The 18,347-nt window shown below is 37.6% G+C and overlaps 1 protein-coding gene across 5 annotated transcripts in view; it reads right to left on the minus strand.

Moving 5' to 3' along the window:
* The window catches only part of LOC136884904 (uncharacterized), a 293,707-nt gene that overhangs the window by 211,512 nt on the left and 63,848 nt on the right, over window positions 1-18,347 (minus strand). For all 5 annotated transcript variants that reach the window (XM_068229993.1, XM_068229991.1, XM_068229990.1 and 2 more), the window contains exons 3-4: window positions 13,764-13,844; window positions 9,534-9,616 (exon numbers count right to left, since the gene is read on the minus strand). Coding sequence is in view for 1 of the 5 variants with exons in the window: in XM_067157208.2 (XP_067013309.2) it covers window positions 9,534-9,616; window positions 13,764-13,844 (164 nt within the window). In the remaining 4 variants the exon portion in view is untranslated. The remainder of the gene's footprint in view (window positions 1-9,533; window positions 9,617-13,763; window positions 13,845-18,347) is intronic.

The following is an 18,347-nucleotide window of genomic DNA, read 5'->3' on the forward strand; positions in this document are numbered from 1 at the left end:
TTATTAGAAAACAAGACAAAAATCAGCAAAGAAAAATGGAAGAAATTATAAGTATGCAAGAAGAATTGCGACAAAATCAATTGTAAGAAATATAAATTTGCAAGAAGAGTACCAACAGAAGCAAAAGGAATTGCAAAAAGAACAAATGGCAGGAAAAAGGAAAATGGAAGAAAGGCAGAAAGAAATTATGAAAACAGATATCGGAAAAATTGGAAGAGAAATTATGAAAAATAAGGAATGATATAAAGAATCAAGGAAGCGAAACGATCGAAACAGTGGATATCAAAAATAAGGAAATATATGAGGAAGTTAGCAAAGTCAGGGAATAATTAACAGATAATAAGAATTATATTCAAAGTTTGAAAGAGAAAGAGATTAAAGAACTGGCAGAGAACACAGAAGCACTAAAACTTGATTAACAAAAAATTTTATCAATATCGGGGGAGGATAGACAATATAAACGCGGAAGTGCAAGTAACGAATAGGTCAGTGGAAGCCAATTTCATAACAACACGTGACCAGATTGGAGATAATTTGGATATTATGAAGGAGGATATAGAAAGAAGCAGAAGTGAATCTGATGAAGGAAACTAAAATTTCTTCAGAAGAGAAGCTGAAATTATTTGGAATCCTAAGGAAATATTCAGAAATTATTAAAAATAAACCAGGACAAATCCCAAATTTCAAGTATAAACTTTTGGTGAATGACTGAACTCCATACAGTGGAAAGTTGTACAATATACCAGAGAAATATTTTCAGGAAGTTAAGGGATTAATACAAGAGATGCTAGATGATGAAACAATAATTAAAACAACTACGCCTTACTTAATCCACTCGTAAAGAAAACTAACGGACATTTAAGAATATGCCTAGATGCAAGACAACTGAATGAGAAATAAATAACAGAGTATGATCAGGTCCCGAAAATAAAGACATGGTGAAGAAATTTAGAAATATGTAGTATTTTATGAGCATGGACTTTACATCGTCATTTCATCACATCGTTCTGGAGGATAAGTCAAGGCTGTTGACAGGTTTCATGTTCGATAATTAAGCATATACATATTGTTGGCTACCGTTCGTGTTGAAAAATAGCTGTGCAGTATTAATAAGGGCTTTGGACAGAAATGTAACATTAGAAATAAAATATTTTATAACCCGCTACGTACTGTAGATGATCTGAAATTTGCGACGCGGACATTCGAAGACCATTATGAAAAACTACCTAGATTATCATAGAATCTAAAGAATATCGGTTTTAAGATAAACTTATCAAAATCCAAGTTTTGCGAAGAACAAAGATTATTCGTTGGACACATCATAGACGGAGAGGCGATATGACCAAACCCCGTAAAAGTCAAGACAATCTGTTACTTTCCACGCCCAAAAAAGTTAACAGGTGCGACAATTTTAGGTATGACAGTTCATCGCTGATAATTGTACGGGATATACCGACATAACAGCACCATTGCAAGAACTAATGAAGGTGAACAACAAATGTAAATGGAACGATGAGACCGAAAGAGCACTTCTGGCAATGAAAGACCTGATGGTACATAACATAAAACTAGGATATCCGGATTACACAAAGGAGTTTATTGTTCAATCAGATGCTTCTAAATAGGGATAGTTGCGTGCTTGTACCAAGAAGATACAGATAGATCGAAAAAGAGTACGTATCTAGTATTCACTAGCAGAAAGCTGAAGAGCCATGAGTCAAAACATACCAGTACAGAAGAGGAACTTTTAGCTATTATTATATGCTCTACAGCAATGGAGAAAAATTATATTTTTTACCCAGTATTTATAACTACAGATCGTAAAGCAGTAGTATTCGGCTAAAAAGCGGCGATGACGAGTAAAAGAATCGCAAGGAGGATACTGTTTACTCAATAATTCCAGATAAGAATAGAACATTGCAATGGAAAAGACAATAATTTAGCAGAAGCGTTAAGTAAACATCCAGCAGATGAAGAAGAAATAGTCCAACATATAGAACTGATACAAGAGGACGAAGAAATGTTAGAGCGGTTAATAAATATAAAACTATTACAGAGATCAGATTAAAAATTAGCCCAGTCATAACGGAATTAGAAGAAATTAGCTCGGATAATAATAGAGAAACAAATGTGACGGCACATACATACTAAAAGACGGAATAATAATGAGCTGTGTTAACAAAGACAGAAATAAGATGCGAATAGTGATAACGCAGGAACTGAAAAAGAGATAATTTGGCATACTCAGAGGATAACGGGGTACTGTGGTATCGATAAGGCGACGAAAACGATACTCAAAAGGTTTACGTGGAAAGCATTGAGATCAATGGTTAAGAACGTAGTCAGGACTTGTGACATTTGTCAAAGAACCAAGCATAATACTTACCTAACTAACCATAAACCAACAGAGCCAAAAGAGATTTATGCTACCGATATCTTTGGTCGATTACCATCAGCGAAAAAGGGCGCATTCATCGTCGTTATTATGGATATATTTTCTAAATATGTCTCATTACAGCCGATCATGGGGGCCAACTCAAAACAAGTGCTGAGATGCATAATAAAATGGGTAATATAAACAATGGGAAAACCGAAAAGATATTAACAGATCACGGTGACAAGTTCACAACACAGATCCAAGATGCGATGCAAAAACTAGCTATCAAGCACCTGTTCTGTTCAGCAAGACATCCATCATCCAATCCGGTAGAAAGATATATGAGATAAATTTCCAAATTCAGTAGAATCTACTGTCGGACTGTCATTGGAAATGGATAGATGTCATTGGCATAATTGAGGTGAGCATCAATTATACTGTAAATGAATCTACTGGACAAATACCAGGTGTCGTACACAAGAATGAATATCTGGAGAGACCGCGGGATAAAATTTTAGGAGAGCTATATGAATCAAGACGTAGCGGTGCAAAATGGAATGGTAAAGGAAAGGATGGAGAAACAATCAACAGAAGATTAAAAAGAGTACAACATAAGAAATTCCATCAATCTTTAAATAGGAATGATGTTGTGATGATAAGAAAATCACCCACCTCTAAAGGATATTTTCAAAATTTATCCCCTAATTTGACGGACCCTTTATAATTAAGAGAGTGCTATGAAATAACGCATGCGAATAGAAAATGCGAATGGCACATACAGAGGCGTGCAAAACGTAGCAAATTTAAAGCTGTATTATAAGGAATATCAAGCATAGGTTTAAAGTAATATAATAAAATCATTCCAAGAGATGGGAAAATCAGATTTTGAATACGAAACAGACTACAATAATAAGTCGAAATAGAAGATAAAAAGTGAAATGCCCGATTTAATATTATAAGGCTGATATAACGATCTGTGCATACGACGTCAAGATAGAGATGCTACTAACGGACAGGAGTGCTGAATGACATGGAATGCGAATGTAAGTTACAACAATGAAAAGTCCCATCCAATTAAAGGAAACAATATAAATAAATATATTACAAACAATATATTGTTAACGCCAACACTAATATAAAACTTACAAATGAATACATGTCGATGAAAAGCGGATAAACCTCCGTCAAGAAAGTAGCATTGAAACTTTTATACCCGCGGAAAAAGCAAAGGATATATTGCAATTATACGGAAGAACAACGTATAATTACAAAGGTAATATTAATAAATTTACGTGAAATACTGCAAGATTCAATCAACCAAGCATTAATAAGATGGCATAGATTAGGCCTTCGCTCGTAAAAGAAAGAATCAACTATAAAACGCCATTTATATAAACTAACTTAAGTAGCAATTACATTCAATATAAAGAAATAAAGCAAAAGCGGACATAATGTAGATCTGCATAAAAATTAGGGAGATAAACGGCCATTTAAATCGATTCTCGATATCATTGCTATGTTAGAAGGCTTTGCTTATGTCAAGACGTATCAACTGATCTCTTTTATGAATTTGTATCTTCCAACTGCACAAGACAACTACGTCATGAACCTGCCGGAAAAATGGGCCGACTGCCCGGGAAAATCCAGCTGATATGACGGGCAGGGAAGAGCTGGATTCCCGAGAACATCCCAGTGACTGGCGGTGGAACATCGTGTCAGACCAGGGCTACTGAAGACTAGCCAGAAGTAACAATGCCTGTGGCCAAAGGAAACGATAAGTTTCGTAAAGAAATTAATTTAAACGCTAGTTTCTGTACATGGAAGATTGCTTGCATTTGATTAATAGATGGTAAATCGTGTATGTCTTCGAAACGAATCAAATTAAGGTATTTTCTCGCGAGTGGCCTAATACTATGTCGTTATAATGAAGGAAATAGAAAGTCTTCATAAGACCAACGCTAGATAGGGAAGTGACTGAATAGTACGATAGTGTATTGTCTACGATATTAATGAGTCATAGCGAATCATGCAGTAACATATGTAAAGTATTTGAGATTAGAATGCTATAGGATTTTAAATAAAATGCAGGATATTATGTTAACGAATATAGGTTATATGCTGTCATAAATGAGTGAGTAGAGGTTAGATGTGGATATAAAAATACAGTATAAGAAAGACATGGGGATGTTCAATGTGAGGACATAGCATTCGATGATAGAACTATTTACTCAAATATGAAGATTTATATGCGGCAGTGTAGGTTATATAGGATAAGTGATGTGAAGTATTGCAAGAGATATGAAGTGAGATATGAGAACAGGAATATGAGATGACATCATGCAAGGATGAAAATGAAATATGAATATAATGCTATGAGGATATAATGGAAATGAATGATATATTGAAAGAGAATGAATGAAATATTGACACAGACGCGGATCGATAGTATTTATTAAGCAATAACGATGTTTCATTGGTTGGAAATCCATATCATACAGTAATATGACAACATGAGGCATTAATTAAGAATAGTGAGATTGGAGTTGATCATTAAAGATAAATCCTAATATGAATGAATATTCATTTAAATGAGTATTTCATCAAATAGTTTATGAAATATCAATTATGGCAGGCACTGATTAACATGAGTATTTATTCCTACTTCTTATTAACAATTTTCAGTGGATTTTAGTCACTCAGTACCTTTAATCATGGTATTCCCTACACTCATATTTAATCCTTTCACTCCGATCGACTACTGTAGAAGTCGCGTGTCTTTCGGCTGTTTTCCGTTTCACTACGATAGACTGCAGGAGAAGTTCGGCCTTGGAGATCTCTCGTAACTGTCTTTGGAGTCTATAGTTAAGACTATGTTCACCAGATAACAGGAGAAACTAGTTCGAAGACGAAATGAATGTGTCCGATATGCTACTCACTTCGCGCCTAGTTGCTTCCCAGTTCTGACGTGCGTGCTTGTCCTTCTTAACTTAGCATTCAATCGCTTTAAAACTGAGAAAGTCCTGATGACGGAGGAAAGATATAATGCGGAGGAAGCTCTTGCCCTCACACTGGGTAGTGATTTTGAAGAAGATGACGATGAGTTATTTGTCATCTGATTCTGCTGATTGAACGACCTCAATCACACCTTTTTAAGGCACTTTTTCTACTTGAAGTTACCTCTTCGTCATCTAAAAGGTCGACCTTCTTTGACGAATCAACTGAAGACAAAGATAGTGAGGATGAAGATCAGGTGCCTGAACCATCGAGCAGAGAACTAAATTGCAAAAGGAGAACATGAATCCGAAGAAACAATAGTTCGAGGCAGCAAATTCCGGATTGAAAAGTTTAGTAGACAATGCTAGCAGTGACCAGACATATTAAATTAGGAAATATCTAAATCAAATTTATATATTATACTAAGTAGCTATGAATGACATCTCGAAAGTATAATCATAAGAATTTCACCGAATGTGCATTACAAATAAAATACTTTTAAACTCTGCCTGTCCTCTCCTTACGTGACGGGACGAGTATTCCGTACAGCGGGCTTGGTGACCGTCCAGAGGGTCACGCCGGTCATGCAAATACTGATTCAGTTGAGAGTTCACTTGGTTGTTCATGATATATTTAATTTAATTTGGAAGCTAAGTTGATGAATAGTGCAAGGATAATCAATCAATGTTATTATTTTTGATAAATTAAAGAATATAATTGCTATTGATATACGAAGCTAGTCTTATCTTTTTCGCCAATGCCATGAAACGTTGTATAAATAAGGAAAGTATTTGTCGTAAGAACTGAACACAGACATACAGTACAATGAGCAGTGTCATACGATAACAAATAAAATGCTAAATCTAATTGATATGAACTCATGCGAATTTGCTATTGTTAAATTTCTATATATATGATGCACTATGGAGCTGAAGCAGATATCCATCTCAATGTTGATATTAAAGAGACATGCGACGAATAATAATTATGTATGATCAATGCAAGTTTCAATACTGAACTAATTGATTAATTTGGATCTTCAATCCATATTTACACATTTTGTCAGTCATATTCTTCTTTTATGAATGAACGATAGTAAGATATTTTTGAGATGTCATTCATAGCTACTTAGTATAATATATAAATTTGATTTAGATATTACGTTATTTAAAATGCCTGGTCTCTCGACGACTCGTTTGATTGAGACGTCCATCTCTGCTTTCCTTAGTCAACGAAATATTTAGTTATGAGTCGGGTCTTTTTTGGATACACATTAAAATACTACAATGATTACCCTGAGTTACTCGCCGTAGCTAGCTGGAGTTTTCCAGTACGCCATCCATCGTGAACGCGGGAATGGCGTAATACAGTACACTATAATGCTGAAGACTCTTCAATAACCTGCATCTCATCTATCTACATAGCAGGTCTCAAGCCTGGATGAAAATGATGGGAATAGGTAGGAGGTGAAGGCGATCATGCTGTCAGAACATTTTCAAGATAAAATCACCTGCCTTCTAGATACTTTTGAATCATTGCTGTATACAGACAGTAGTAATTCCTCATTGATGTCACGGTGGATGTTAGGAGCTCAGTAAATGGAACCCTAAGGGAACTTTCTTCCAGCGCACGTGAATTCCACCAAAACATATTCTACCTTGGTTTCCAGCTGCTGAAAGCACACAGGGTTGAATGTGGGTTTCATAGCAATAAGTGTTCCTCCGAATGAGATTTCCTAAATATTGGGTTTGACTGAGGTACCACTTCTATGTCATAGATTCACGTATTCAGCCAGGATTCTTTGCTAGTGGCTTTACGTCGCACCGACACAGATAGTGGCGACGATGGGATAGGAAAGGCCTAGGAGTTGTAAGGAAGCAGCCATGGCCCTAATTAACGTACAGCCCCAGCATATGCCTGATGTGAAAATGGTAAACCACGAAACACCATCATCAGGGCTGCCGACAATGCAGGCTCACAGCCAGGCGGCCTTAACCGCATGGCCAACTCGCCCGGTAGCCAGCATTCACTAACGCACAAAACTGGGGGTCTACAGAATCAAGAGTGGCCAGAGCTGCCTGTTTATGCTTCACATATTTCAGGCTGCAAGCATTAAAGCAAAATACAACAACCTTCTCTTACCTGCAGTCCAAGATTCTGAGTTGCTAAGATCACTATTTCCTCTGAATAATGTTATGCTGAAAAACGATTCTGAGATTGAGGAAAGCTTCATTTCCAATATGACCGTGTGTGTACCCCAAGCTAATTTTTCCACAGTACAGATGGCACATGTTCTCTGAAATGGTGACCGAAAAAAATGTACACGTCACAAATAGCTGATTCACATGACCTTCAGAATTACACACGTTACACAGGCGTCCTGGTTCCACTGCACATCTCAACTAAGAGCAACTGACCAGATCACAAGATGGAGTAATGACACAACCTTGCTCCCTCCACACCCACATCCCCAACATGTCCCTTACCCTTTCCTGTGGAAGACTGTAGACCTTCACTTCCAGACCACGCCCAAGAACTAATCTCATATTTAGATACTACTAATAAGTGTTTATTAATTTCTAAATCTGTATACAATTCTCCGTTTGCCAACGAGCACTTTCGTACTACTTTTCCGTGTGTTATTACACATTTTACTATTAAAACACAACATAAACTAGGAGAACTTGCATCACTATGGAACAGCTTGCCCCCATTTTGAACTATTTTCTGGTTATTTTATTGTGATGAGCAGCAGATTTAAATACTCGAGAATAACATTCCTGCAAAACCAAACATTATATTCCAGACAAGGGGCAGTGTTGCCAACATTTCTATCCCAACATACACTTTCCACATGCCTCAACACTGAGGATGCCGAGGCCAACCTGTCGCTTTGAATCAAGCTCCTCTTATGTTTCTCTTAGTCACTTAATTTAACCCTAACAGAATGCATTTCTCAAATAGGTTGCCTACCTGTTGCTCACGACCATATTTCAGTGTTATTTATTTGATGCGTCTTGGAATATTGTGATGAGTGAATGAGTGGTATTTTGCATTTCTACCTGTGATCACCAGATTTTGCAAAAATCAGCTACTACTTACACGGTCATATGTGAGAACAATGATTGTGAAAGAGCAACATGAGGCCCAAGTTAAATGTCACAGGGCAATGAAGACTTGGCATTTAGACAATTAAATATCTCCAAACTGCATGGAGCAGTGTTTATAGTAAGGTGATAGAGGTGATGAAGAATAAACAAAATACAGATGGCCGAATATAACACACCAGCCTATGAGGGTCTCTGTTGAGTTGCAGCCACTGGATCCCAAGATCAGATTTTCAAAGGCAAGAAAAAAATTTGAGTGTGACAAGCAAACTGAGTACATCAGGACATGGTCATCTAACTGCAAATAATCAGCCCCGGAAATATAAGAAAGATTCCAGACAGGTGTCTGATGTTATTCTTCCATTCGAGACAATTTTTAAAAATATGTACGTAACAACATGAAGATAAAAATCTACTATGTCATCATAGGAACCACTGTATTCTTTGGCTCTGAAGCTTAACAAGCCATAGAAAGTGGGAGTAAATATATGGATATGACAGAAAGGAGATATTTGCGAAGTGTCACTAATGAAATATATTGGAGTTCGATAGAAGAATTCAGATATGTATAGGGATATGACTGAAGACGGAATTGAGTGCCTAATTCAAGGCAGCTCGATTCACTGGACTGGTCATGTTGTAAGAATGGCCAACAGCAAAGTCATGGTCAACCAGACTCCCCAGGAACACCGATTACAATATCGAGAACAGAACTGGGATGGTAATATTAAAAACCGTACTGGCTCAAATACCCAGTGGTGTAATCTAGGCGGCCTGCTGATCACCAGACACTACTAGGGTGAGTTATTTTAATTCTGTAGAATTTTCTCGTGAGCCACGTTCGAACCAACAAGTTCAAATCATGTGTGAAGCACAGGTGGCAGAATTCGATAATGATCTTGTTGGACCTGTGCTCGCACTGAACACTCAATATTGGGATATCCAGTTCCTCACTCCACCACTTGTCTGAAGAGGGAGTTACTGAACGCATAAATATAAAATTCCATACTGTAGTGTTAGGGATAAAAAGTCTAAATAATCTAAACTTTACTTACTTGTCTTCTTCTTTGAAAGAGGTGATCAACTGACCAACTGTGTGTTCATCAACGCATATTTCATCCTTAATATCAGTATCAGGCTGTAAGGAACAAATATGCACAAAAAGTAAGAAAAGTAGAGTAAACAGATAAGTAAACGTTCATACATAGACATGACGCAGCTGACAAAATAAATGCCGTAGTGCACAAAAATATCAATGTACGGTATTCTCTCAATGTGAAAAAACAAAGAAACAAGTATCAACGTCACTGGAAGAGGGACAAAAGAAGAAGAAAATTAGGACAAGGGTAATCTCCACATTACTTGTCTTCTATTCCCACAACATTCTGTCATGTTATTCATCCTATTATGTGTTCTTAAATGACTCATCACTTCTTTGTTTCTTGTGTTCCCACAGATGATTCTGATTGTCAAACAGACATACATTGGATCTTAACTTGAGAAAGATCAATCTATTGCCTACCATGTCCAACTTCCGTCAACAAATATTCACTTCTTGGACTTTTCACTGACTCTAGACAATCTGAAGGCTTTAATAATATAGACTTACAACATTTACATTCAGTTTTTAAAGGACAATGCTGAGCCTGTTTTCTAGGAATAGCGAGTACACCACATTGCCAGAAGCCCCACAATTCATTCTCAGACAAGTCAAGGATTATTACCAGACTCTGACAGCTAGTTGCCGGTCAAATCACCTCACATGAAAACAGTGAAGGTGTTAATTGATACAAAGATAGAGTCCTTACGCTAAAAGTCAAGAAAATTTGTTTTGCTCATCGCACATCGACTTATTAACTGCAGGGCATCAAGCTGACCATAGGTCGCAGGCAGGGTAATGATCTTCAGAGATGTAGCGCCATGAGTTTTCATTTGGTCTTTACACGAGTCTGTTCAAAGGGTTTAAAATGACCTCATATGTTCTGTAGATGAGAGCACAACAGCCTAATATTTTGAAAAATTAGCATTCGATTGGCATAGTCTACACTTCACTTGGTATGCAATGTTAGATTAATGTTATGTCACAGGTTTTTTGAAAGAGAGAAACCTTACAATTTGCTTCCTCAAAAGTGAAATTTCAACTGCTCTAACAAAGGTGAAAGAATTCAATTTACTTTACTGTCATCGAGTGTTTCACCAATACAGCAACGGTCAAAGGAATTAAATGATTCTAAACCTTACTATTGAAAGTTGAAGGAGCATAACTAATGTTGTATATTTTGAAGTTAACAACAAGCAAAAGAGAAGAAAATCCCAATGTCTTGTGTAGCAAATGCTGCAAAAAGAAATACAATATCAGAAGCAGATGGGTAAAACTGCCCTGGTAACTCTGAAGGCTCAATTCTTCTCAGATAAGTCTCTTCAGGATTAACTGCCTGGATCAACGCCATGTACAACTTTTACTGGAAAGGCAACCTTATTTGTTCAGAACAACAATGCTCCAAACAACCGATATTAACTTCATGAGAAAACACGGGTGATTCTTCAGATATATCCATAGGATGATCTCAATGAAATGTGCATTAAGTAGACCACAGTTGGATGAAAACAGAAATGATGCTTAATTAGCTCTAGAAAATAAAGGCAAACTGAAGTATGGGAGGTAGGACGGTTAGAAATATAATAGTGACAACACTGCTGCAGAGGCGCCATGCAATGTAAACTAACAATGTCACTGACAGCACAGTTTAGTTACATACCTACCCTACCTCAGAGCAAATGTACTCTTCATTATCACATCATGTGCATGCGAACTGGAATAAGGAACACAGTCTCAGATTAAGTGGCAATCTAAGATAGTATAGTCACGATGTTTTTGAAACAGGAACAATGAATCTGGATAAAGATTGAATGTGCCAGAGGTGGTATTAACGGACACTGGTCGATGTCACATGATATGTGAGCTGGACCGAGACACCGGATTAGCAAACACGACCGTGCTACATATTTGAAGGAAGACCTGGGCAAGAGAAAAATTTCAACACAATGGATTCCGCATGATTCAACCGAAATGCCGAAATGATTACGATATGATGATGCTCGGAACCATTTGGAGTAATGTAAGTGCAAACAAGAGGCTTTTCCATGCCATATAATTAAGCTGGATGAGACATGGGCTAAATTGTATGAGCTGCAACTGAAATACAGATCGAACTAATGGCATCGTTATGCACATCCATACACAATGAGAGTTCGTGAAAACCCCAGCCATGTGACTCTCATGTATGACCGAGATGGTTTTATCCTAATGCACTATTTTCCTCCATAGGATACTGTCAATGTGTATTACCCATCATTTTCCCCTTACTCATCTTGAATGAAGGGTTATTTGTAAGACCCAGTTATTACATGCGTACTGTTACAATTGAAACTAGCACAATGTCGCAACAGAACAGCCATCACAATACTGCTAAGATGGTCCAAACAATACTTGCGAGTCCATTAGACTCAACCTGGGTGTCAGCGTAACAATGTGAAAATTAAGCACATAATAATGAAGAACGACTAACAAAATAATGAAGGAAGCCATCATGTTATAAAAGCATGGAATTGAAGAAGTTAAATAATAATAATAATAATCGTATGGCCTCAGCTACCGTGTGCAGACATTTCGATTTGACGCCATCTGGCTGTCTGCTCGTCAATTTCGACGTTCCGTTTTACTCTAGGTCCGCTAGATGGCAGACAGAGTAAACCGGAACTCTTTTGGGCGTCTATGGCTGAGATTTAATTAATTTTGTCGGGTAAATACCAAATGTATCACCAGAGATCTTTTACATGCCGACATCGTACGACATGGAGTGTCGAATGGACTTTTTTCCGCCCTTCAAAAATCCGACTACCTCTGCCGGGTTTGAACCCGCTATCTTGGGATCCGGAGGCCGACACTCTACCACGGATCCACAGAGGCAGCTATTGAAGAAGTTACTACATAGCAAAGGAAAGAGAAAACAGTACAAACATTGACTGAGTTTGAGGGACTCCCGTTAGGAATCAAGAACAGCATTTCTGAACATGATGTGATGTTTAGAATGGAACAATGAACAGATTGCTTCAATTGCAAATTAGGACAGGAAGAAAATTTTGTGAGAACGTAAAGAAAGTTGAAGACAATTCAAGTGAAGTTTTATTGGACCATGGTAAACGTAAGTGAAAACGACAGAAATAATGGCAGTGATAGAAGCAATATTGAAACCGCAAGAGAAGGTTATAATAAATCGACCGAAAATGCCAGAGGAAGTGAAATAGACATGATATAGAATATGATGAAACAGCGGGAGAGGTGTTCTCTAAAATACTTCCTACGCCTCGAAATACTGACATAGCCTTCTGTTAAGTGACTAACATACTGAGTTATGTGTAATGTGCAGGTCTGTTAGGATGTGTGGAAGTTCACTTAACAAGAATTCTATCATCATCTCTACCATTTATGATAAGACTGTATGTTTCACAAAGCCTGGATCGTAAAATATCCTCGCTTATACTCCCATATGTATGCTCGTAACTAGTCCTTGTCGCTTCCACTACATCGCTATTACTGTCCTGCGCATAAATAGGAGTTCTCCAAAATTTGCACTAGCTGTACGAATGGGTTGCAACGTTGTCCTCAACACAACATAAGCAATGTGCAAAAGAAACCTACACCACCTGATAGTGGGGTTCAAACCCACTGATCTTTCTGCTGTAACCTATCAATAATAGGGAAACACCCCATAAAATGTGCTGTCGACCCAGCACATCAAGACAATTAAACTGAAGGGGCTGAAATACATGTATCACACTACGAGACTCCTCGAAAAGAACAGTCTTCTACAAGTAATATATTGAGGAAAAAATTAGGCAAAAGAGGACCTAGCAGAAGATGGACATCCTGTATCATCCTGCTTTTTGACACGTGACAGTAGAAAGATAGCCATGCTTGTAGCCTAACTCTGGTTAGGATAAGTTAGCAGTAACAGTGATGAAACAAGACACCAGATACCAAGCAGTGGAGAGACTTCAAACACTAGTAGCTGCCACATATCACCTATCATAATTTTAAAGTACATGAAAAAATGTATGAAAATTGTTGCAAATTATTGAAAATCTCACTATAAATCTTTCCAAGGACCTTTGAAAGGTTTGCTCTAAAATGAGTTGCTCAATGAAATCTATTCAGCAATATTTTACAATTTCCATTATCAAAAAATGTCATCAAAATATTAGATTACTTCAAGTGTACTCACCTGTGATTCACTTGGCTCTGCCAACTCCGATTTCGGTTTTTCTTTCAAATGCATCTCCTCTGATGTAAGTTTATGATTATCCTGTGGAGAAGTTAATATATTAGGCACACATTTCAGACACATCCGGAAATTTATTTATATATGAGTGGGTTCAACAAATCATAACAACCCACTAAATGAGCAAGTTTCAATTTCAAATCTTCATTATCATTTGTCAGAAAATTTCCATGTCGAGTAATCAGAAACACAAGACAACTAAGAGACTTTCAGGAGTGGAGAAATGTCCTGTTTGAAATCTCGTATACTTTTGAAGAGTAGAACAATTACACACTATAAAACCTCCTAAAATAACACTGAACGATTAGGAAAATGTACAGAAATACTTACAAATATTCTGCTCATCATCAACCAATACTGAAATAGTAAGAACTTCACAATTTATCACTGTTATATTTCACAGCCTGTACCGGCAACTACAACTCAGCATGAAATGCGTATCTTCCATATCTCTGTTGTCTGTGAAGTGCTCAGTCTGAAGGCACGGAGGATCCTCAACAGCTTTACCATCAGCTGCCATCGAGAGTTAGGAGTCACTGAGGAGACAAACTAAGGAAATGAAGAGTGAGGTAGTTTTCTACTGCTTTCTCGTCCTAGCCAGACAGTGCTGTTACATTCCAGTCTCTCATGTTCACTGAAAAGTGCACACGGACCAGCCATATGAATGTCAATTCCACACCATTGCCTACAGGATGTAGCTGTATTAGGAATGGTGTTACACATACTGCTCATATCTCAGTCACTTTCATCTAGTCGGAGTCAAGGATGAGACTGAGACACAACATACAAGTGACGAACTTGTTCTGGACCAATCCGGAAGATATCAGACATATAGCACACAGAGATAGTTTATGGTTTAGAACAGGCCACCTCATATGAAATTCCGAAAGGACGTAATCAAGGACATGAACCATACGAACCAGAGCGCGCTACAGTATCATAGAGGGCTGTATACCTGACAGCAGCGCTCCTTGTGAAGGCATGAGAACATATTGATAGCAGACAGGTAATTGCTTAGGTCGTTTGGCGATGAAGGGATAAGAAAATGCTAGGAGTGGAAAGTAAGTCACAGTGGCCTCAATTAACGTACAACCCCAGTATTTGCCTGGTGCGACGGGAAACTATGGAGAACCATCTTCAGGACTGGGGTTCGAACCCACTATCTCATGAATACAAGCTCACAGCTGTACGACCCTAACCGTATGGCAAATTGTCCAATACAGGTATATTGTGCATGGCGTATTAAGAAACAAAAGGTTGTATGGTTGTCTCAAGAATGCCAGCCCTACTTTCAGCATATGTCTGCACAAATCAGTGTAACTAATCCAAGGATACACTTTATTTTAACAAAGTTTTAGTGAATTATAACTGACATGCGTTTGTAATTCCTGATTACAATTAAACACATTTTGTTATTTACACAGAGAAATTACTGTGAAACACAGTAATTATTTATTTGACTACGTTTCTGAATCCCTTCTTAAAGATCTAGGAATTATCTCAACAATGGGTTGTGAGGATTGAAAGAGACGAATCATATCCCACCCAGTACAGTCACTCTACACACTTCGAAGATACGTACACGTATCAAATGACCAGCGGCGATTACGGCCAAACGTGGTTCTAACCATATTTTATTTTCCCTCACATTTGCTAAGAAAGAAAATAAAGTGTTCACTGACAATAAAACATAACCAAGAAAACCCACCAAAGGCAATTGAATAAGGAACATCCTGTTAAAATTAAACTATATAAAGTGGGGACCATTAAATACTGTAATTTCAAATTATGTATTGATAATCAATTGTTACATCTATTTATCATGAAGTATAAAAATGAAGTGATCTGGATGATATTGTTTAAAAATTATTTTATTTTTATATTTTAAATCACCAAACAAATGATCACAACTATAGATTTTTCCCAACCCTAAGGAACTGAAGCACTAATTGGTGCAGGCTACCACGAAAATAAAACAGCTGAAATCATGGCAGAGCAAACACAGAGGAGCAGGAGGAAGGTCTTCCATCAGCAAGAAATCACTGAAGGACTTCACAAGAAACTTAATGATTCAGGTCTCAATGTTTTGGATAGCAATTTCCAAGAGGTGATCCAAGACTTTGTCAGACTTCAGGCCAACCCAACAATGCAACAATATCCTCAGCAAGATTTTTATGCCACCACATTTTCAAAATCTTTATCAGTGGGCAAAATTTATTGATGGCAGTCCAGGTTTTACAGAGGGGAGTTTACAAAGGAAAGAAAAGACTTACGGCTATTTCAGAACCAATCCTCAAATTTAGATGTTTGATGAAACGGCTGTTAAGAAGGACTGGTGCGGGACACTAAACAGTTTTATGTCTATGTTTCACCAATCAGATGTAATACTCCTAGTGGAAATAATTTTAACGCATGCGTAGCAAACCAGTAGACATTATTCAACATTCGTCATGGCAGAAAAATCTCCAGTAGGGAGGCCCAAAGGAGGCATTGCATGTCTGTTCACTGAACAATTCTCACCATTTAGTGTACAATACAGATCTACGAACGTTTTAGTAGTTCGAACCAAGCCGTGCGTTTGTGTATGTGTATATTCCCAGCCAGATTTCTCATTAACTGAGATTATTGAGAAAGTTAGTAAAGCTTTAACTGTGACTACTAGGGATGATGCCATTATCCTTGCCGGAGACTTAAATTGTCGCATTGATACAGAACATTGAAAATCAAGAGAAGTTTTGGACCTCTTAGAAGAGGAAGGTCTTCGGTTGGTGACTGCCTCTGATATGAATATCTACATGTCTCATAATGGTGCTAGCACAATAGATCTGGTATTTATAAACTCCAAGTTTGTGCCGATCAAGGTTATTCTCGAGGCGCAACGGAAACACCTACCAGTTGCAAATTCCTTACAGCTGGAGAATAGGCCTCTTATCTGTGGTGAAGATAATCAAACGATACTTAACCTATTACAAGAGGGTAATCTTAATGGGGCTGCATTATATCTAGAAGTGCTGCTCCAGAATGCTACTCTACCGTCAATACCTGTGGTCAGGAAATCTCAACCCTGGTTCACTAAGGAATGCTATAAATATCGCAGAGATGCACTGAAAGCATTACATACAGCCAGAAGAGAGAAAACAAAAGAATTCCTTGTAATATATGCCAGTAAAAGAGCATACAAACTACTACTAAAAGAAGCCAAAAATCATTATAGAGAAGAAGAAGAAAAGAAACTTATAGAACGTGCCGGTCTAGATTCTTACCTCCCCCTGAAGCCTAGACAACCGAAGTTCTCCACGAACTTACCAATGGAAGTTTGAGAAAAGCACTTGAGTGCATTGCTTCAAGAGAGACACACGACCTACTAATTATTTCGTGCCAGTTTTTCAAATAATCACTGAAATTGTCGAATTTTCAATTAATGAGGTTGTATCAACTATTACAGCATCTTTATAGATTATCCGAAAGCTTTTGACACCATAAGCAGAACCATACTGTTAGAAAAATTGGAGAGTATCATTGGTAGTACGAACTACTTTATGACGCTGATTAGGAACCTACTGCTCAACAATTCAATAGAAGTACATGATGGTATTACCAAATCCATAATTTTGGAACAAACAACCGGGGTATTACAGGGAGACCCATTAAGTCCACTACTATTCATCATTGTGACAGCAGACAAATGGATTTGGTAAACCAGGAAAGCGTCAAACTATTAATATACGCTGATGATATGGTCTTAACATTAACGTCAGAGAAGGAACTCCAGGAATCATTCAACCAAATAGTAGGTTGGATAAATAAAAATGAGCTCAACTGAATGTAGAAAAAACCGTGTCCATGACGTTTAGAAGAGGGGGGCCTCATGGAACCTTCTTTTGTGAAGACCAAGAACGTAAGTCCTTAAAGCATTTTAAATACTTGGGTGTAATTTTTCAAACCCAAGGTAATGTTTTCACCTCCATCTCATGGACCGTCTAAATGCATGTATGAAAGCAATATCTGACATTAAGCATTTGAGAAACTTGTCTTTAGAACCAGCCATACAATTCAATCATCTAAAAATCAGCCATATAGCAACATATGGCTTGAAAAACATTTGAGAACATTTGAGTACGAAACAGTTAGATAAAATCGAGAAGTTGAAGGCCAACTACATGAAACGGGCTCTGTGACTCTCCAAATATTCTCCTTCCCGGCTCGCGTATGAGCTATGCAGAAAGGGATTTTGTGTGGAAGAGCTAATACTACAGTTGTTACTTCCAGCAACAACACCCTATATACATCTGCTTCGAGACCTACGATCGAAGAAGGCTGACATCTGGGAAGATTTCTACTCTACCGATGCCATGCTAAATCGCGAGTGGGTTCAAGGTGGATATGAACTGCGACACTTGCTGACAAGGTTCTCCGTTCATGGGTTCCATTATAAACTACGTAATATGAAGCACTATCATGAACCAGGTTTGAACTGTGTATGTTCAGAATGTGGTGCACACTGCACTAGGTACCATGTTTTAAGTT

The sequence above is a fragment of the Anabrus simplex genome, chromosome 13, assembly GCF_040414725.1.
Source record: "Anabrus simplex isolate iqAnaSimp1 chromosome 13, ASM4041472v1, whole genome shotgun sequence".
NCBI lineage: Eukaryota > Metazoa > Arthropoda > Insecta > Orthoptera > Tettigoniidae > Anabrus > Anabrus simplex.